We start from the raw sequence: 23,359 nt of genomic DNA, 5'->3' as shown, positions 1-23,359 counted from the left end.
TCCCAGCTGTTTCACACTTCTCCCAACTTGGACAAGACTGATCAGATCCATAGTGGAACTGGACATGTCAAAGGAGAAGCAACAGTCTTCTGGAAATGGAGTCAAAATACTTCAGCAAACAGAACTGAATCATTTCTTCTAGACCCTGCACCAGTACCACTTTGAGCTGTATCACTGATACAGCAGGCAAGAGGAAAAAAAAAATATTAAAATGATTCTTCCACTGCCTCGTTTTCCTTTTTGTTAGAAAACTACATACACATAGTGATCTTCCAGCTTGGCTAGGTACATTCTACATCTGTGTGTTTCCTTTAGAATTTAAAGAAGAATTGCCTTTGCGAGCTCTGCCCTGCTGTCCATGGTCTGTTTTGCAAGGGCAGAAAGGGGAAATAGAAATGAGGCACATATATGCCAGAATACGATGTGGTTAACAGGTGTCTAAATTAGCACCGGCCTGAGCCAATTTATTTTTTCAACTTCCACACATTGTGATTTGAGTGGGACAGGCATAGTTAGCAACACAGTTGTCCTGCTTGTGGTCTTGAAGTTAGTGCAATCTTAGGTGAGTCTGCACCGTCTTCAGCTGCACAGCAAACATGGCAATTGCATGGCCAGTCCTTCAAGAGATTTTACAAGATGTGATGTTACAGCCTTTTCACGCAGCTTCAGCAATGCAGTTTCCTTCAGGCCTGCAACAGCTACTGTCAAACCGTTTATAATGGTGTTAAGTCAGCACTGCCCACCTGTTCTTCATGCTTCTGGTATGTACCAACAATAACTCATATCGTAACATCTGCGGAACATAGGAGAAGAAGCCATTGTTACTTTTTAAAAAAAGACCAAAAAACTCCCTCTGCTGGATTCAGTCTGAAAAACTGCATTATTCTTCAAGAATGGTGCAAAACACTGAGAAGATCACACAGATTTAGCAATAGAAACCCTGTTTGCTGCGTACCATGTTGCATTTCTATAAAGCTTACACCCAAGGTATAAAGCCCTGATTGTGTATTGTTAAAATTAACATAAATTGTCATTTATGAGTGATTCGTTTGCTATCGGTCAAAATAAGAATTTTTTCATAGAAAAGAGGCCAAGAAAAAAAAAACCTGAATAAGCACTAAAAAGCAAAAGTTGTATGAGAATGCAGAGACAGGCTAACACAGATTCAAGCTACTTCAAAGGGAAATTTTCAAACAGTTCCATTTAAGGGGTCATTAGGAATCTATTCATGGTGTACTGGAGCAGAACTGGTAGTGAAAACAGTTGAGTCCAAGGTTTCCCTGAGCTACAAATCAAACAAACAAGTCACAACGTAAAGCCCCAGGTCTAATACATCACTAATTTAATTCCCTGAAAAAATGCTCGCTTGTATCTATCTTAATTAAGGGCAGTAACATGTAATTCTTCAATTCTTCCAATCTTAATTCATACTCACTCTACTTGTAGAAATGTTATCTTTAAATTAACACGAGCACAACAGGCCTCATGTTTCACAAAAATAAAATGCAATTAATCTTTATCCCTGGGTTTATTCCACATTAAATATTCTTATAGGATTCCAGTGCATTCTCAATGGTAAGCAAACCAAACCAAGTTCTTAAACATGTTCGTACGTAAAAACCTCCTCCTGTGCAGAATGGAAGGCTTACTGCAGCGGGGCTGCTCACTGCTATAGCCTCTGCATGTCAAGGTGCAAATCTGAACAAATCAACAGACAACCAAGACTGCTGGGAAATGAAACATGGTAGTATAAGCAGGCAACACAAGGGATAGCTTCCATTGCTGAAGGTCTGAGGAGGAACTGTTACCTACTGGATACTCAGATCAAGGAACCTTAGGCGTGAGTAATTTTTTTTATAGTTGTAATGAAAGGATGCTCAAGATATCAGGCTCATTTAAAGCACACTGAAAACTGAGGACCTAACAGCGATAGTGATTTCTGATTCTTTGATCTGTGCTATATACAGTAAATGTCATGCACAATTAGACAGGAAAGAAAACACATATTTTCCTCAAGTAATTTTCCAACAGTGACCACCAGCACAAAAAAGTGTTGCAATATAGTGAAGGGAAACACCTCTTCCGAGGCAAGAAGGATTTTCTTTTCAGGGCACGTTTAAGCACTGAAAGTGCAGTTAAAGATTTCTACTAGGGCTTGGGGTTGCAAACACATTTGTGCATTTAGTCTTTATCTCCCATACCCCTTATAGATTTCCAACCTGAGCACTCAGTGAGCTGAACGATAAATACAGCTGACTGAAACAAGACAAACCTGTCACAGAGACCAAGCAGGTAAGAACAACGAAGTGATTCCAGTTCAGGTTATACAGCTTCTTTTGCTAAGGTTATCGATATCAGTTTTACCCCCTCCGCCTCCAAACAGATATTGCTTCTTCCTACTGAGCAACGTTGCTTCTGCTCTCCGAAAATAATATTGCCTAGTTTGGGGCTGGCCCATCAAAGCAAACAGGACCGGGTGGAGACAAACGGTCTGTGCTAGCCAAAAAGACACGGCCCCACCTATGGCTGGGAAGGTGCTTTAACGGAGAGAGGAATTCCCGTTACAAACGCGCGGTCTTCCAGCTGCTTGCATTGCACTGCCCTCTCCCGTTCACAGGAGCGAGAGGCCAGCCCTCTGCCTGTGTTGTGACGGGGTGGCGGAAGGGCAAGAACGGCAGTTTTCGCTATCGAAACAGACCAAAAAAAAAGAATTCTCTTTTAAGCTGATCTGAAGAGGGAAAGGGAGTAGATGGAAGTATTTTTCCATGGGATTTTTTCCCAAAATAAGCATGTCATCTCGCTTGCTTTTACCCACCTGCTTTCTATGCATTTACAACTGAAATAATAACACTCAATTCTTGTCCTTTTCTGCCAGTAAAGCTCCAAGTGCTTTACCAAGAAAGCGCATATTACTAGACCTTGATATTTACCCTGCAGACACTAAAACGTTTGCTAAGGTCTGTGCAACTGCTACTCGGTTTAGAGCAGTTAGCACAACATGGAGACACATGCTCTTACAGTAACAGCTGAAAAGCCCCTCTATAACATTTATCCTGTGATCATTAGTATATTTCTAACATGCCCCCTCAAATTTTTTAGTTTCAGTTTGTACCTACACTAATCACGTTGCAGGATAAGACTCTAGGAAACATGCAAAACAGAGGTGATGCAGTGTTCTGTGTCATCGCTGTAAGACACATAATACTGCAGCATGAAAATAACCCCCATGACCCTTTTTCTCCTTTAAAAGAAATACATTTGTGTGAAATCAGTATTACACAACAGAATAATGACTGTCAAAGATAACTGGTTGAGAAAAATAAGACCCTCAAAGCAGGTAAAAAAAAGCATCATTAGAAGCATATTTTAAAGGAAATAGGTATTTTGCACGTATAAATACAAACTACTAAATACAGAGTATTTTTTCAATACCCTGCATGTCCCTGAAATGCTACACAACACACAGAGCTTTCAATAGCCATTAATATAATGCACACACATAGACCGTAACTAACTCTTTTGAATTAAGAAATTGAATGCCAGCATAAAATGTACAGGAGTATTATTAGCAGAGAGCTTGTGCATCATTAAGCTTTCCTGCACAGTAACACCAGATCTGCAACAGTTTATAAGCATATGGTTTGAGCATCATAGACTTTCTAGAAACATAAGTTCAGATCCTGACAGGATCAACTCAGCTTGACAGCCTTCTGTTATGCATCTTGCAGCAGTAACTACTTCGCTACTACTGTTTGGTACATCTCACACAAGAGGCTCTCACCTGTGATTAAGGGCTTCTAGGGTTGCTACTGTAGTACAAAAGAAAAAGCAAGCAAACAAACAAACCCCAAAGCACCAACCCACTTTACAGAACAGAACTTGAGAGGGGTTTATAAACCAGGACTGAAACCAGAGCTGCCTGTAGTAGTCTGAATAACACAGAAGTTAGTTGCTTAATTCACTTTGCCAAAGGTGAGTGGAATTAAAAAAAAACAAGCCACAAAAAAAACCCCAAAAAACCACAACCACCACAACAACAAAAAACACCCTCCCACAAACTCACAACTTTTTGTATAAACATGACATACACTTTTGGGATCCTCCAGGAAGATGGGGACATGGGTTCCTACTACCCCATGACTCTGTCAGCGTACTCTTTGGGATACATATTGCCAGGAGTAATTCCTTACACGTCTTTAGAGATTTTGTCCACTGTACTGCAATGTAACTCACAAGAGAAACCGTTCCCTCTCATTTACACTTAATGAATCCCTGCAAATAACTGCTGTGGAACTCTAGCAAGATGGCAATTCACTGGATCTGGTAACAATAACGTAGTTCCAATAAGGTCCACAAGATTTGCCTTGCAAGAAATTGCTTTAAGAACTTTATCTTATTTTAAAAACTTATCTTTGTACATAGCTCAAGCTTTTGAAGTCTCCTAAGCAGACAAATGCAAGCAGACTAATACTATGTCCAAGAAAAAAAGGGAAGACTCATCTCCTCAGGGAATTTTTATCATGCTGTCAGCATAGAATCCTTGCAAGTCTTGACTTTGCAAACACGGGTATTATTCTCATTTTATACATGAAGAAACCTAGGCACAGAAACTAAAGGCAGCATGGGATAATTAGCAGAGTTTGTCAAATGGAGTAGCAATTAAAATGGGATAAAGAACTGTAGGAGTCACTGGACTTTTATATTACCAAGCACTGAAATCTATCAGACTAAGTGATCCCAGTCTTTAAAGGCTCCCAGGTTTTCTATGCGTACACTTCAAATATAGCTAAATTAGCGTTATTTACCATCCCTAAACTTACCACTGTGTGCGCACAAAAGCTATTCTATGCTGATGATAAAGAAATTAGGGAAATTTAGACAGGCTGATTTTGAAGGGTGCCTCTCTTTTTAACTGTAACACGCAAGATAATGATGTATCTCTTCAAAATAAAATTAAACAATTGTTTTGATTGGAGAGGTATTAAGAGAACCATATTCTGTCAGAATGGGAAGCCTCATTGAAATCTAAATGTTTCTCCCAAATTGCAGCTTTTTAATGGAAAATTAGGAGAAGAAAAAAAAAAAACCCACCCCAAAAAAAATTCCTAAGTAACTGTTGGAGTGGCCCATCTCTGCAATGTTTTTAAATGCCTGTTAGTTCAGGTTATTTCAGAGGCTTGCATTGTAATAGGCTTTAAAAGTTAGCCTCTGTCACATAATGTTTCCAATAGCTCAAGTGATTTTCAGAGCCTGTGATTTAAGGGAGCATTTTGAACAGCTTTGAAGTTTTCAGATTCTCCTCTGCTTTGGAATAACCAAATTTAAAATTATTCTTATAACGGAGTTTCTGGTCTGTTATGTAAGGCAATTACTTCTGCCTTTAGCATCATACTAAGAACTCCCACTATATTCAGTGAGGACTTCAAGCAAACACGCAGACCTACCCACGTGTTGTACTAGAGCTGAGGACCCTTACTGCCCATGGTTTCAGAGAAAACAACTGTAACTCCTAACAGAAAATCCCCCTCTTACTTTTCAGATTGACTGATTAGCACTAAATACTCGAGTAACTCATTTTTAGAGCTCTGGCATTTATGTTCTCTGTTAAAAGTCAATTATTTGAAAGAGCAGCTAATATTCACAACAGCGACTAACATTCATAAATAGGGAAAGCAGCAACACATAAATCTGGTTGATGTTACATATGCTTTGATATTAACTAGTCTCGTGGTTCAGCCACATTCAACCATGCTCATAAAAATAAACCATTGGTATACGAGGAAAGATGCCAAGGGTATTGATTCTGGATTGCAAAAGGAGGGAAATGTCAGAAATTTACATCTAACACTTTCTCCTCACACGTAGCGTTCTGCCCGATGCCACTCCCAGCAGAACTGCTCCAGCATCAGGAGACTGTTGCTCTTAGTCCCGTAAGCAGAACATTGCTCATCACTACCACAAGGCCTTTGCTTCTGGATGGGAGGAGGCAGGGAAGAGAGGGAAGCTATGAATTACAGCTTTTAGGAACACTATCTACAAGGTCATTGCATGAGCTGTTTAACATCTGATGATCACAACGGCAGGACTGTAACACAGTCTTGTCCACCAAGTAACAAGGAGCACACTCACCCAGCAAAACCGCAAGGCAGGAGGATCCACAATACGTAGCTGCCTTTTGAGGCCTCAGTTGAAGAAGGCACCTAACACACTTTTGAACTTGGAAACCCTACACAGGAGTCCCGTCCGTCCGTCCCCCCAAAAAAACCCCAAACACCTGTGAAAGTCTACAGAGATTATCTTGAAGCTCAAAACAAAACCTTAACGTTTATAAGTACCCATCTGCAGCACTTCTTAAATGTTCTTACTTCAAACTCCAGGATTGTCCCTTTACCAGTCCCCCAAATTTTGACTGAGATTTCAAACTTGAACTTCCACCTACCGAAACAGGCCGGATTGAATTAGTGAGCTGATTTCCTTTTCTCTCAAGAATAAGGAACTATTCAAATCATCAGCAAAATACTGATACACAGTCTGGAGGTTTTTATGAACGTTTACATGCATGCATACGTTCTATCGATTTAGACTCCTGTGGGGAAATAACTTTCTCAAAGTAGTCTCTTATGGTGATAGCTTTAACTAGTTAATTGCATAAGAAAACTATAAATACTTTTCTCAGCTGAGCACTACAGGTGAAATAACATACCTTTTAAAACTAGCCACATAAGTCCTTGTTCCTCTGGAAACAATGCATTAGAATGTTTAGCTTCTCTATGTCTTTTTTTCTTTTATTAAAAAGAAGTCTGACGCTAAAAGCCTGCAAGTCTGGTGGAGAAAGACATTCCATGAGAAAACACTCCAAGTATAAGCATAATCTCCCCCTCCCCCAAAATTTCCTGTCTACAGTCCTATAATTCTGCACAATTAAAAAAAAACATACAAGTGAACAGTCAGGAGAAATGGATACTTATTAGAATTATGACTTTTATTTTTATTCACTAGAGCAACATTGAGGAAAGAATTTTTACATACAGGTTTTTTAATCAAATTTACAAGCAAATTCCAATATACAGTATTTACTCTGGCCTGGGTTAAAAAAACAAAAACAGCAAAGCAGAGAGTAAGGGTACCTCTTGTTTTAGCTAGTATTGTATTTTAAGATTTCACTGACACTGGAATTATATTGTTTTTATTGTGGTGCTTTTACAATTAAGTAGGCAGTGAGCAGCTTTACCACAACAGTGACTGAATTTCCTTGATAGCATAGTTGTAAGATTACTATACTGAGACCTACCACCAGGATCATCTATTAAATCCACTCTGCTCAGAAGAAGCCACTATAATGAGAATAGCTACAGAAGCCCAATTCAAGAACCGATTTCCATTTGTATGGCAAGAAAATGTCCATATTAAGAAGATTATGTGCTGTGCAAAACCAGAAATATTTCCCCCCAAACATGCAACCTACCCAAGTATGACACTTTATAATGTGCATATGGCTGTGACATGCAAACAAAGGAAATCACGCAACTGGTATTCAGTTTTCTAGCATCATTACAATAAATCAGCATTCAGATCGAGGATGAAATGAATTTTACTGACGTATGATGCAATCTAGTTGCTATGTCTAGTCTCAGTGCTATGAGACGTTAAGTTGAGGAACCCACATTTTTTGGAAGTTATGAAAAGATTCAGCACCTGTTTGGAATTTCAGGGCCTTTGTGATTATTTCAAGAAAGTCTAAGAGATAATATTGCACTTCTTAAACAAAAACATATGCTGGGAACATCATTAAGGGCTATGCTAGTCCTAGGGAAGTTTTGCCATCGGCCTTGATTGGCAGTAGGAAGTGCTAGCTTCAGGGAAAGGGAAGGTAATAATCTGGCTGCATCATCAGTATTAAAATTCCACAGTTAAATTAAAGTCATTGCACAACAAAAACTCAGTACATCATATGAATATTTTTAAACATGCTAGAGTGCATATCAATTCTGTGAAAGTGATGTGATGATACCTTGGAAACAGCAACACTAGCAGGGAAATTAGTTTCAAACAAAAGCCACACACAGCAGGAGGCATCTAGATTATTTTAGGCACAACTCCAAGCAATAACGCTCATTTAAAGTGCAATTCCATTTTTTTCTTTTGTGTTTATTCACTTGTTAAAATGCATAATTTTTTCTGTACACACATACGGAACAGTAGTTTAATACTTTTGTGAATATTCACAAAAGAATGAGAAATCAAAAACAAAAAAATGGCAAAAGAAGTTTTAGAAACCTAAAAAAAACCCTGAAGATATCATATCCTTTAATTGCCAACAATCTGCACCAGTACTGATGATATATCTGCACCTTCCGTAAGGTAGATAAATTACCTGAAAATACTTACTTAATCCCATTCGATAAGTTCTACACAGCGCCCTCTTATCCATCTCCCTCTAACGCCCGTCCTCACTGAAGTGAAGCTTCAAACTTCATTACTTCTCTTCCAGTTACCCATCTACTGACAGGCTTTGCTCATACTCTGGACTTACTGTACATGCAACAGAGCCTTCCCTGGTAAAGACTGAAGTGCCAAAATATGTAGTTGTCTTAGAGGGATGCAAGGTTAATAGTTGAATACAAATACAATTCAGGCTAGAATCTGTCATCAAATCCTGCTGTCTACAGTTCAATGTCTCGCTAATCTGTCAGAATAAAATGGGGAAATGCCCTAACAAGGAACAGAATCTACTCATGCTCCGTTGATACAGAAAAAAAAAACCAAACCAAAAAAAAACCACCCACAGAATAAGTAAATTTTTGTTCTTCCGGAAAAAAAAACCCAACACTAAGAACTATCTTTTTTATGAAATCCTGATCATCTCCTTGCTTCGTTCTTTAATTTTCAGTAAGGGTGCAGATAGATAGATATCTATACTTTTACATGTAAACATAAAAATTTTAACATTACTAAATCAGGCTGGCGATACCTCCAGAATAAGAAGCAAAAGAATTCATAGTGAAATCTTGTTGAAATAGCATCAAGTGAAAGTCACCTTTTTATGCAAAATCATATACAACTAGAAATAAAATCAGCTTCTATTGAAGGAAAGTAAACTTAAAAACCCCACCTTCCATAGAAATCTGTATGGACCAGAACACAAAACAGGAATCTGATCATTCCCTTAGCAGTTTTTAAACTCCTGAGAAACACAGTTAGCTGCCAGGAGCTAGTTTTGGGGAACACAAAAAGTCAGTTTTATTTTCTTATGGAAGGTAAATGCTTACACTGAAGGCCATCTAATTCAATGCTTTTCAAGGAAAGAATTTTTCCTGGAGAATAATTGTTACAGCAGTCTTGAATTGCAGTTATTTGATCCTTTATCAACTGTAACAATTAATGTCACTCTTGTTACTTCTTGCTTACATTGTCTTTGCCCCCGTTAACAGGAAGTCCTGCAGGTCTCTTATTACAGATTGACAGAAGCAGTTCTGAAACAGAACCTCTCCCCCCAGCTTTCCCCCCAAGCTTTTCATTTTTCCATTTCATTGTCAGTTAAAAGAATTTACAGTGTGACAAATCCAAAAACTTTATTGGATATTAGTTACGGACTGAGAAACTTAGGTGAGAGAATTGTATTTTTTCCTTCTCCCATCCAACTAAGGTATCCATCAGAACACCCCTAGTCAAAGGGCTTATATTACAGAAATTGAAATTATTTATGAAATGTCTGTACCTATTCACTTTAATCCTTTCAAAGAAAATACTGTCATATGCCAAAGTCCTATAGCCAAAGCCTAGAAGAAACTATGACTATGTTTTGTTTTACTGACATTATATGCTATTCAGGAACAAATCTTGAGTGAAGTTACTGTAACAACCTTCTGCTGATGATGCTAAACCAAATCCAGAAAAAAAACCCAGCCCAATCTGTAACATCCAAGAGACAGTGATGGGAAAGAAGGGGAAAAAAAGGAAATGGGACATAACATTAAGTTTCTGGAAAGCCTCACTGGATAGGCATGTATTTCGCTCACAGGACATGTCTCATGGTCCCATATAGCTGCACCACGATGGGCATATATTTCCAGACCACTTTCAGAAAAAATACTTCTCCTAGAAAGCAGAAAAATGTTTTTTGCTTTATTTCCCCAAAAAGCTCCTTCCCAGTTATCATGCACTTCTTTAAAAATTGAAAAAAAAAAAAAATACAAAAAACTCAAACCCAAAATAAACATCTCTGAAAAACTCTTAAGAGCACCAGCTCTGGATTAGGACATAATAGGATTGCTCAAAGCAAATAAGTGGGGCTAATTCATTCTTTCTTGTTTTTAAAAAATAGTCGCTATTTTGATACAAGTTTTATTCTGTAAAATAGTTTCAAATCCTTACACACATGGCAGATTTTGTGCAAAACGTCAACTCAGGTACTTCAGAGTCTTTCAATATTAAACAGAAATCAATAAATACAAGCAGTACAATAAAAGTTAAAATTCTAATTAAAATGCATGTTGTGCAACCTTGACGTAGGTGTTATGGACCCCTTATTCCCAGAGGCTCCCTACTTAACAATTTGTAAGAGCCTATATTGGAAGATTTTGCACAAGTATCCCTAGCACTGCGTTTCAACAATCTACCCGGTAATGTGTCTATTCAACACAATAAAAACATACCACATTCTTTCAGCAAATGATGATGCTTAAAAGAGAAGATCCATTTCACCCTGTGAAATCTGCTTATTGTCTGTGAACAGTGAAAATGGGATAAACAAAAAATAGAGCAACTTCAGACTACAGCAAAACAAAACAACACAACCCACCCAACCCAATAGATTAAATAACATTAAATATGTCAGTCTTGAGATAATGATAAATACAAGGATTTTTGCATAGGCCTCTGGAATACAGAGTAGGAATTATGGCCAATAAAACATCTGCTAGTAAGTCTAATTTTCCACCACTCTAACCTAACGAGTACTCAGAATCAAGAAATTAAACCAAATAGTAATTTCATTGTCTAATAACTCAAACAGAGGTAAGAAATAATTTCTGCTATCCTGAAATACACAGTGCAGCATTCTGGTATTCGTGGTCACCACAGACTTCAGTGTTTGCTTGATTACTAAAATCACTGGGCAATACAATCTTTAAGACAGACCTACATTATAATAAAACACTCTCAAGAAAAACTGCACAACTCGTAACATGAGCCTCAGAACATAACAGGATGGAGTATGCAAACACTGAAGATAAATGCTATTTTTAATATTCACTCAGGATTTGCAAGCTGCAGATAAAGCAGCCTCAAAGGCAGTCAAAACACAGGAAGTAGTTTAATTTATGGCATCATTCAAGGATATGTGGGTACGTTCTCAATGTGTCTTTGGTTTAGGGAGGCGGGAATGCCGATTAGAGGGTAAGCTATCCCCAGAATGCAAACTGGTATTCTGTATCTGCACATTTTCTTTTCTCTGTACCAGTGGCTTTGGGATGTTAGTCTTCAAAGAGGTGTTCTGGGGCTCTGGAGATATTGGTGTGGATTTCTGACTGCTCATTTGCTTAGATTTAACAAAGGACATAGTCGGTGGGCGAAGTTTAGACACTTTCTGACTCTGTTTACCCTTTAGGTTATCCTGACCAGACGTTGGCTGTAGCGGAGTTGAACTACTTAATGGTAGAAGCTCACGCTCCTTGGAAGCAGTGGAATGATTTGCAGATCGTGTGAGAACGGCCATCGTAGGAGGCACTAAAGCATTTGGGGGCTTTGCGATTCTTAAAGTCTTTGGCCGAGAAGCCTGGTTTGTGAACAAGAGTTGACTTTTCACAGCTAATTCAGTCTGCACCTCTCTAGCATCATGAGAACAGGAACGAGATGGTAATGTACCTTCTTTATTACTAGCCACCTCTCCAGGGTCTTCAGTATTTTTATTTTTCAAATTTTCCAAATATGATGCATTCTCTTCTTTTACATCTAACTGTATGCTCATTAAAGAGTTTACATCATTCGGGCTATTTGTGAGGGAGACATTTGCAGCATTTTGATTCTGATGATTGCTATTTTCATGCAGACGATGTTTAGGATATTCACTGTGGGCCTCGATATGTGGCATTTTTATTAGTTTTCCCTGGGCGAGGTCTGTGGAACTGGGAAGGCTGCTGGAAGGCTGTAGTACTTGAGGCTGTAAAGAGAAAATATAATAATATATTAGGCAAAGAAAACACCTGAAAACTTTCTGAATCCAACGTGTGCTGACTGGATGCTTGATAAGGGCTGTATATCTGTTTGTTGTTTTTTTTTAAATAAAAACTTTGACTTTGGCAAAACAGGATGATTCATGGGACGCGCACAAATGTAACTTGTAACTCAAATGGAAAAAAGTATACCAGCACTGAAATACACAACAACATAAAGACAAAAAAAGAAAATAATTAGTTTAAAAGAAACATGAAAAAGGCATGGTTGATGGTTTCACCTAAATCTGCAGTAAGAATGGCATGTGAGTACTCATCAATTCTGATTGAAGTGCTTAATAAACAAATGCAATGGCTATCAGGCTGTATCCATCTTTGAATTTCTGTTTGCCGCATATTCAAGTTAGCTATCCCAAATTTTTGTCAGTGTTCCATACTGTACGGTAGGAAGAGAGTTTAATGGACCACATGAACTTACAGTGCATTTTCCTTGCCTTACTGAGGTCAGAAACTTTGATACAGGTGTGTTGTAAATAGGCTACTGACGAGACCTACGTAACTTTTATCTTGAATGGATTTCAAAGTGGCTCATAAAGAAGCCATCTTCAGCAAGAGAGTACAACAGAGTACACGTGAAGCTAAAGTTCATATACTACTGCACTGATAACCGAGGGATAAAGATAACTTAATGAAGAATTGACATTTTATCAGAAGGTACAATCTAATCAGACATGGATCAGACAAAAGAACTGCCAGTACCTCTTCTGGGTCACTTCTATTTTCTTTGCTCTTCCCTGCAAAAAGACTTTGAAGATTATTGTGTGTACTAGCTCCACAAACATATCTTAGACCTCCAACTTGTATTCTTAGAAGACCTTAGAAGAATTATTAATGATTGTGCAATTCACGGCAAACCCCCAAACCTATTAAAACAAGCCGTAGTTTTAGCAAGTTTCAGGTTGGGATGATTTTCTCATTTTCTTCGTAAAGGAGGGGAACCAAACTATTACAAGCTAGTCTTATCCCTAAACTACTTGAATTCTTACCAACTGACAGATTGCATGTACGTAGTAAACAGGCATATATAACATTTGTTTACTAGTGAAATACAGTCAGAAAAAAATAAGCAATGTTTGTCTTTAAGAGATTTGACTAAAAAATATTACTTCAGTTGCTCTCTTGAATTATTCACAATTTCTAAATAAGAAAGCCAATTATTTGTCTGGTCTTTTTAGTTCTTCTTGGAATTAACAGGAAGAACGCAATGATAAATGTGCATGCCCAAGTCCTGCTACGTTTTCAGGACAATAGCATGTCTCAGGATTCTTTTTTTTTTTTTTTTCTTCTATTTTTCCCTAACAGAATTACTATTGAACATGGAATCCTCAAAATTCGCCCCCCCCCCCCCCCAAAAAAAAAAAGACAGAAATACCTAGGTTTCTCAATCTAATTTTAACTTATTAGCAGTTCTTCCCTTTAGAATATATCAGAGTTCTACCTGTAAGCAAAGGCAACATCTACACTGGACCAATGACATCAGCAAGTCATAGACAGGTAAGTGCAAATATATTGAGTAGTCTGAATACGATTGTTTTGGAAAGAGAAAGAAGGAAAAGACAAAAAAAGAAAAAATAATTTAAAATGGTGTCAAATGAATATCAAAACATTATTTCTTATGTGACCGAAACTAGTTTAACTTTGTGAAGACTTCTTAACCAAGCAATCCTACAATAAGGAAGTACTAAATACAATAATTCAATATATTAAGAGAGTTACAGCTTAAAAGGAAATGAATCCTCCAGATATTTTTGTCATTTTTCAGTGTTTATGTAATGGGTTACAGAAGACATTATCCTTTGAGCTTAGAAGTTGACAGACAGATGTTAGCCAAAATTATTTATTAACTTGAGACCTCACCTGCAAAACAAAACTGCTAAAAATGAATTCAGAAACCAAAGCATACCTGATTCCCATACAAATATTTCGACAAATAAATCAAATTTCCTAATCCTACCTGAAGTACAAAATTAGTACATTTATACCAGAAAGTATTATGTCAAATTCTAATACATAAAAATAACTGTCAGGGAACTTCCCTCCTCACCTAGAAAGGGTCTCTACATGCCAGTCTTCAAAAACACAGCTAAGTATCTCATCTGAGCGTTAGAAATCCTAACTTTATACCAAATAATCCTAGTTATACTAATCAGTAAAATGAAAAACTTGTCAAGTTAGAGAAGAAACTAGATTTGTATGGGAAGTTGAGTTAAACACAAAAACATCTGAAATGAGCAAAACAGCAAGCTTCCAATAACCTATTTTGAGGGTTTTTAACAAAAACTAGGTAATATTTGAGCTTTTCCACTCAGACAATTTTGCATTTTTACATACCAAAATAGCCAAATACACATTTTCCTCATTATCCTTCATACCCTAAAAAGGTCTAAGCAGCTTAACATCCAGAAAGTTAGAAATTCAGAGGTAGAAAACAGCTACATGCTCAGAATTATGAGGACACTACAGCTATGGTGTCACTTTTGCCAAGCTGTTTTAAGTACTGTACTGTTTTCTAATTTTGTATTTCTACTTAGTCAAAGTCTGTCCAATCATCACAATTCCAGATTTTCATCTCTTCCATTTGCTATATGCATTAACAATCAGATGACACTGCAAGCAGAAAAACACCACTTCCAAAATACGCAAGCAACAGTTCACAAGGCACCTAACACTGGAAACTGCGTTACCTTCATCCATAGCTTACATCTTTGCTCATACACAAGTTTTCCTTTTACTAGGGAAGTCCTAATACATTATGACCCTGTTATTAGTCAAAATCACCAGTCGGGAGAAGAACTAGTATTTGGTAAATTCCATCACAAGAAGGAAGGGGAATAGAAAGATAAAGAAGCATTCCACCTTCTAGACATAGTAATACACTTCATGGAAGTCTTGACACCTGCATTGTTTTGAGTATACTTCCGGTAATACTTCAGGGTGGGTCAAACCATGACTTGGTGTAGACTGTCACGCTAACCACACTTCTATTTTTGTTCCATAAAGAAAATATCCATGGGAGGAAGCATCCACATTCCTTTGGGATGCTCCTAAAATGTGAAGTTGGACTCTAAAACATTTTGACTGCAATATAACTGCAGAAAACTAGTTCTCCTCAAACCGAGAGTACATTAGACAAAACGCTTTCTGCACATGCTCCTTTTTGCACAAGAAACAGACTCTTCTGCACTGGCAAGAGCTTCAGAGACTTGCATGTATTGATGCACCAATCAAAATTACTAAATTACAGTCCCCACCACATTAGCTTAAGACACTTTTCTCTTATTTCTCTCAAGTAAAACTGGCTGTTACATCATCCAGAGAAAAATGACAACATATCCACAGAGAGGATTACCATTACTATGCTGTTACTAAACCACTGAGATCATATTAGCTTTGTGTTGGAAAACTGATTCAAGTATGTTATACTGATAAGGAAGTGATAAAGAAGTGAAATTGATGTGGTCATGACAGTGATATTTATCGCAATATCACCACTTTTGCTTTGGTTATTCTGTATCTCTAACTTCGATCCCCATCTCAATTCCCTATATAATACCTCTATAGAATTAAATAAAGGCATTTTCTCCCTGCAGTATTTTGAGGAATGAGGGAAGTGAAGCAATGAGAAATTTGAGAATTGCATGCACATCTCCAGTAGACATGCATCATGCATAGAAAAAAAAAAAGCGAAAATGTGTGAGGAGGAGATGGGAAGAAATCTGAAGTTGTACTGTACCACGCTTTATCACAGAAGTAATGGACTAACTTCTCAACTCCTTGCCAATGGCATAATGGGAAAGCAGAGACAAGAAAAAGACAAGGACAATGATGTCAGAGGACCAAGACAAAACAATGAGCAATTGCCATGACAGAACTGCAACTTATAACCATTTCATTCACGATTACCATGTCCCCCATTGGTTTTTTATCCACCTTCCAGAAACAAAGGTAGCAATAGTGTTGAAGTAATGCAGAACAAATATTTATAGCAAGACCTGCACAGAATACCTGTGCTCTTATAACTTGAAGTCTTTTAACACAGTTAATATCTTACACTTAAAATACTGCTTAGAGCTGTAACTAGAATTTGTGTGTATGATTACAACTGTACACATAATATTTGCATCCACGCACATACGAGTTAGATACCTGAGAATGAACACCAATGTCATAAGACACACTGTGTTACATGTTCTGATTGTGTTGCCCATACTGTTTAATAACCCATCTTCCTAGCAACTCATGAGCTTGAAGAGACTCCAAACTATCACTACATTTTTTTTTTTTAATTTTTTTTTTTATTTTTTTTTTTGGATGGGGGAACAGAGCAAGGGAAGCCCTGCCACGGAACTTTTTCATTTTCTGATCATTCCTGACACCCCTTATCTCACTGCCTTGGCACAGGATAAGCTATCATTTCACAGGCCTTCAAATGAAGACACAGCCTTGCTGAAAGGCTAAATGGGAAAGCTCTCATTTTCTGTCTCTGGAAAAAAAAAAAAAAATCAATATTTCACACCATCAATCTGTAGTATCTGCCAATACCTTCATTTTGGAACTTTTTTTTTTCCCCCCCCTTCTCCCTTTTGGCTAGCTATACTATCCCCATATTTCAACACTGTAAAATAGGATTCCACAGTATGTAATATGACTTCAAATAATTCAACACCCCCCCCCCCCTTTTTAAAACCACCATTCACCACAGCATGAGGGTGTAAAATAATTGCTAATACAGCGTATTGTTGGTTTTTTCCTGCATAGTCTGTATAAAATCCCCAACTTAAATAAAAATACCATCTTTCTCAAAGAAAAAATACTGAAATTAATATATAATTACATCAAGACAGGCATTTCATCCATAAATACAGAAATATGTGCAAACAGAAAAATATGACCATATGTAAAATTTTGTTGGCAAATATACTTAGTTCGGTACAAGAGATACTTCTTTTGTAGTCCAACCTGCAACTACCCAACTTTGGAGAAGAGAGTTTTTCTTAAGACACTTCTTCACATAGATGTAGACTTGTTTCTCAGAGGAAAAATAATTACGTACAAAGGACAGTAATGTAATGCTTCCAGGACATTTTTAATATTTTGATGGAGATTCAACATGAATTGTAGAACTTCCAAAAGAATACCTGAAGCAACTTCATTCTGCTAACACCAACACTGTACACCCTACGATGAACCTGAATCAGTCATAAAGGTTTTGGAAACATTTCATACTGTGAAGCAACATACCTTTGTTAAGAAAAAAAAACAACCCACAAAAACATGAAAAATCAAAGCCTGGACCTGTTCTAGTCGATGTGCATACAGCAGCTTTCTTGTTCATGATAAAAAACTATGTGTCACCTGCTAGAATTCTTATGTTATCTTCACTTCTAATCCTTAGATACAAAAAGTCTAAGTACTGTGCACTTCATGGAAAAAGTATGTGGAGATGTGAACAACTGCAACGCTTGAGTAACAAAACAGTTTTCATCAGTGTTTCTGTTTGGAGAAGCACTTGGGGCTAGGGGCCTAGGCATAGTGGTGTAATATTCTTTTATTACAACAAGAGTTTTTCATTGGTTCATTGACAATATGTATTCTAAATGCTGTGTTTCTAGAGCTGCATCATTAAAGCTCCAGAATACAAATGCTGAAGTTCTAAACTGTATTGAAGAAAGCTTGCTTTGTCATCAAATTAGATCTCATAACCAAGAGAAAAATAAAAGGACCGTTACATAAGAGTTGCGTTCAGGACACATACGGGAATTATCGGCATAAACACCATATCATTTTGTTAATAAAAATAACAAAAATCAATGTACCATTATTAAAATGTTTATGAAATACAAAACGCTGAGTTGTTTCCAAGGCTGTTGAAACAACATGAAGTTAATAAATGTGAAAGTATTAAAAATTAATTTTCATTAAAAGTGCAAAACATCCAATTCTAAAGTGTGTTAACAAAGTGCAACAATATGGTAAGTTCACAGGGAATTTAAGCAGTAGGCATGCTAACAATTCAACTGGTGCTAATAGAGAAGAACTGTAAGCATATTACAGTATTGTAATATTATGTAGCAGGGATATATTACCCGTCCTGTACAGCAACAGTAAAATTATTTTTAGTTGTTTATATACTGTAATATATTTAGATGATGTAATACTGTTTACAGATTTATACCCTCATAACCTACAGTGCTCGTAAGTGATCTACGTATCCATCAGCTACTAACAGCATAGTGAAGAAACCTGCAGTATTCCCAAGCGCAGATGATATTTTAGGTTCAGGATCCAGAAGTTTGAGAAGAAATGCTTGAATTCCAAGATCTCCAGACACAAACCACAGCCAAACAAGAACTGAGAATACTTCACATTCCCATCACCTTCTCTATAATATTGCAAAAGAAAACTAACACTGACTTTAAGGCTGTCTTTCTTATTATTATTCCTATTCTCGGTGATGATACCCAGCTCCCCACTTGCCTCAAAATCCCATATTGGGCATTCCATACTAGCTCAAAAACCAGCAGACCTAAAACCACTGAACCAAGGGAAGTAGTAATAAGGAGAAAGACCACCTAGTAATGTTCTTTATGAGACTCCTCATGCAGCGGCTGATTTTGCAAGAGTGTCAGTAGAAACATCCAAGAAACCTCCTATTTTATACCGTATTTCTTATTCTCAGTATTTACTATTTTATCAAATCTAAAATTTACAGAAAAAGGGTAGGATCACTCAGTTACAGGAAACATTTCTTTTCCTAAGCAATAGGTTATTTATAATTTAGGTTAATTAGTCAAAGGCCAGTTTTCATCTGCTTTATTTCCTTTACTAGCAATTCGTGGAATTTAACATGTAAGATTTATGCTAAAAAAAAAATAAAATCCAACCTGCTTTAATAATAAAAGCATGCTACAGAATCCCTGAGTAAGAAGCTACTGCCATTAGCAGAGGAATGAGATGGGGGCTTACAGAACTACTAAGAGATTAGCCAAGTTTTCCTCTTCAGTTAAGCAGTCAACATGAATGATGTGACACCAGAGGCACCCATCTGGCAGTTCAGACACCATCCTCCTATTCCAACTCTCCGATCAGTAAGCCCCAAACCCGTGACATTTATATGCCACTCAGGTCTAAAACTGATCTTAAACTCCGACTCCCTGCGGACAGGACAGCAAAGCAGCCAGGCTGCACTACTGCTGGGCCTCTACCCAGATAGAGAAGATGTGATGATTGGCTTTGGGGGTTCTACATTCATTACACACACACACACAAAGTTCCACATCAAACACCACAGGAAAATGAAGCACATACCTCGATTGCATAGAGAAAAGCCTATGAAACAGGCTGTGCATTCCTGATGGGTTGCTTAAATGAACATTGTCACAGAAACATCAAGAGAGTATTTGAAACACCATTTACAGATTACTTCACAAGGTATTTTTTTCTTGTAATTGAAATAAATTAGGATTATTGCAATGTAAGCTTAAGTTTCTCAAGATTCAGGTTACTCTTCCAATCTCCATTGGCCCTGGAAATCTTAACTTGATTTCCATAATTTTACTTTTCCCCTTTATTTCTTGTCCAAATACACTCTTGGGCTTTGCTAGGCAGTCAAACACACTGTAATTCTCAAATTACAGTACATTTTAAAAATATAACTTTAGCTTTATGAACTAGTTATATTTCTTCAAACAATTATCTGTTTATAATGCAATACCAAAGCACAAAATAAGACTTACCATTTCTCTATGTCTACGTAAGCATACAGTTTTAAAATCAGCAATTGTCTTTTGTTTTGCAGATCCAAGCCAAGAGAACAAATGCATCTTATATCAGCCCACATCGTAGCTAGCACATAAGGAATGTTAAGAAATCATGCAATTTTTGCAACAGCCACTTCAATGTATTAGAAGCCTTTTTTACAACAAATACCAAGGGGGGGTGGGGAGGAAATTAGTTTCAGGAAAGCCATTCTGAAAAGTTAAGGAAACTTCTTCTAAGAGGCAATGAAAATGATACTTTCATTTATACCAACATTTTTATGTACTTCCACAACATATGTAAATACATCCACATATGCACGCGTGCAGACTTATGAGCAAACGGGACACATACACAAACAGGATAGTATATTACAGCCATGAAAAAGAAAGGGGAAATGCAGCAAGCAAGATTTATGTTAAGACAAGACTGGAAACAAGGGCCTACTCAGGGTTGCCTGAAGAACTGCTGAAGTAAATCAGCATTTAATAACGGTTATGAAGCTTTAAGTTGTAGCTGCTTATACGCTGGCTGAAGGAAGCGTTTTGGTTAGCCACAGACTATTGTGTATGCCTGTAAATCTGCCTGAGAAAGGAGGATACTACGAGATGAACAGTGCGTGCAAAGGGGAAGCTTCTACTGGAACACGGTGAGGGAGATGAGTGAGAGGTACAGACTCACTCTGTCTGCGGTGCGGTGGAACAGTCCGAGGGATGCCCTGGAATGAGCCCTGCCAGGGAGAGAAGGAGGGAGCAGAATACCCACCCTGTGCAGAAAGAGAGAGGGGGAGAAGTATAATAAAAAAAGAGAACAGGGAAAAACAAGACACCAAAAAGCCACACCATTCTTTTTTTTTTTTTTTTTCTCCCAGAAATGTATCATTATATTTCCCAGTTGTTCCACTTTGTAAAAGTAAATGCTACAGCCTAAAGCCCAGCGGAAAAAAGTCATTATGATGCCCTATACTAGTCAGAAATCTTACAAAATACCTCCATTTTTGTTCAATATATATGCACACATTTCTGTTAAAGATGTTTTTAAGGGAAAAGTACAGGACCTGAGCTTTTCATGTTAAAAATACATACCAAAATTTGTATTTTTAGAGATTTCAAAAACATTTCAAAGATGCCTCACCAAGCAGTAAGTTGCTTAATACTAATCTACTGGAAAACCAGTCAGCTTTAGTTTACAACAAAAAAAATTTTAACGCATCAAAACAGATTTTCTAGCAAATCCTGGTGCTTTAGAGTCCACTTCACTCAATTTTATTGAATGTGAAATAGAAGAGGTGGCATAACTGTTTTCCTTGCACTTTGAGTCTTCTATTACAGGATCAGAGAACCGTGTACATCAACACCATGCTGGGTTTGCCCGTCAGGTATTTCAGATCACCACAAAAGTGACACATTGTGGTTGCTGCAGTCTCAAAACCAGAAGAACTAGCTTTACGCAGTCTATAATTTTTCTCCATACCCTTACATTTAAAAGAAATCTATCCAAGCTGGAACTGCCCTCTTAAATCACGCAAGTGTTGATTTCCTATTTCAGCAAGATAGGTTTACCATCCTTTACCATCCCTTCACCATTTAGCAGCTGAAAGCTTCCTTTTTCATAAGTTCAAGAACATTGGTGCTAACAACTGCCATCACCTCCTGGCTACCAGTAACCAGAAGATATCAACAGCGACCAGTTGTAGCTACTCTTTCAGACAGCAGGCTTAAAAGATCTGAATGAACATCTGTATCAAAGAAAACAGGAACACAGCTCACCCCTTCTCCCTAGTTTCTCTGCTGGCATATCTGCTGTAGATCATACTGCCAGTGCTGGACAAACAAAGTATTTTATTTCCATGCTTATTTGAAAGAATATTAAGCATCACATTTTTTCTATAAAGAACTATTCTGCTTTTATTTATCCTAGAAGAATTTGTAAAACTTCCCTGACCTTCCAGTTATATTAATCTAATTAGATTTTATCCACTGCTATTTCAAGTTTCAGTACTGCTAAGATGTAACTTAAGACATGCATTTAATCAATTCTTAGAATTTGCTAGCCAGAACACTTTTAAACTAGAACAGGAAAAAAAATTAGACAAAACTTCTTTATTCTTTTTCAGAAGTTGAGATAATTATTGGAGCAAAATCCAAGGAAAAAAACCCCAAGTTCTTTAATCTGATTATCTCTAGATAGAGGAGATATTGATTATTACCTAAATTGTTCTTACAGTCCTCCATCAGTAGCCATTAAGGTCAACACAATTTTTAGACAGCTGCATTAAAGGCCAACAGTACTAGCTTTAGTCATGTTGCATCAGCCAAGCAGGTATTAAATACGGAAATATGCCTTGGAACAAGATTAATCAATCAACGATTGATAAGACATTTACAAAAGGTTTGGATTTTCACAGTGCTGTACGAAAGAACACTTAATTTTTCAGGCTTGTTCACATTTCATCCGTAATGGTGTCAGGGTAGTGGAACAACAAAAATACTTTCCATTCTTTCAACATAACTGAATCTCTAGATAGTAAAAAGCACAGTATAATCGATTACAGGTCTCATCTTGTAGAGACTTGTTTGAGTTGCCAATAGGCTTTTTCCAGACTACTTGGAAATTTTTAACACATTAAATTAAGAAGGGAGGTGAAAGTTTTAGATACTTTCCCTTTCTCTCTCTAAAAAGGGATATTAGGACAAGTACAAGCCAGCTGAGCTACATAACAGTTAAGTTACTGTTGTGTTGTAAAAGCAGGGAAATATTTAGATGTCTTGATGCATTCCAGTATGTTTAAGCATCCTTATTAGCACTTCAAAGCACAGCACTACAGTACAGTCTTCTCAATAATTCTTCATGGTATTTAATCATTACTCTGACTGGAGAAGAAAATGAAAGTGCAAGTAACTTGCTTCAGTGTTTTGCCTGCTAAACAGAACTCCTCTCCAGACGCTGTTCAATTCCCTTCTCCTGAATGCTGGAGAACGGTCTATAATCTGAGAAGCAGAAGAACTAGATCTTCCTTTGGCAGCAATCTTGAGTTTACACCGCTCCATAGAGGTGTACATCAAATAAATGGCATATTTCTTATTTGTAAAAAAATCGTAACAGGTATCGTTATGTACATCAAATAAGGTAATTAAGATCAACATCAATTGAACCAAGGACAAGAAATACAGCACTGGGCATTTATTAAAATGGGTGTTATGACTTACACTGATTTTACAAATTATAAAGGTTGTATCAGTCCCATAAATATAGCACGTTAAAAGAAGTGTCTGCAGATAAACCTATTTCATGAAAAGATGACTTTTAACAGTTTTTTTACAAAACTCCAGCAAATTTAGTGCTTCCTCCTCTAAACAACTCACATC

General features: G+C 37.2%; 1 protein-coding gene across 5 annotated transcripts in view; it reads right to left on the bottom strand.

Annotated features, from left to right (window-relative positions):
* Nucleotides 1–6,961: 6,961 nt before the first annotated feature.
* Nucleotides 6,962–23,359, bottom strand: part of CCSER2 (coiled-coil serine rich protein 2) — a 73,379-nt gene continuing 56,981 nt past the window's right edge. For 3 of the 5 annotated variants that reach the window (XM_055720462.1, XM_055720464.1, XM_027817167.2), the window contains exon 10: nt 6,962–12,160. In XM_055720462.1, the coding sequence (XP_055576437.1) occupies nt 11,354–12,160 (807 nt within the window). In that variant the 3' untranslated portion in view covers nt 6,962–11,353. Of the gene's footprint in view, nt 12,161–15,966; nt 16,007–20,672; nt 20,758–23,359 lie in introns of all 5 variants that reach the window. The other 2 variants (XM_055720465.1, XM_055720466.1) reach the window with 2 other exon arrangements.

This window comes from Falco cherrug, chromosome 9 (assembly GCF_023634085.1).
Source record: "Falco cherrug isolate bFalChe1 chromosome 9, bFalChe1.pri, whole genome shotgun sequence".
In the NCBI taxonomy this organism is placed as follows: domain Eukaryota; kingdom Metazoa; phylum Chordata; class Aves; order Falconiformes; family Falconidae; genus Falco; species Falco cherrug.
Note: the sequence above shows the minus strand (reverse complement) of the source record. Positions and strands in the feature narration are given on the sequence as shown.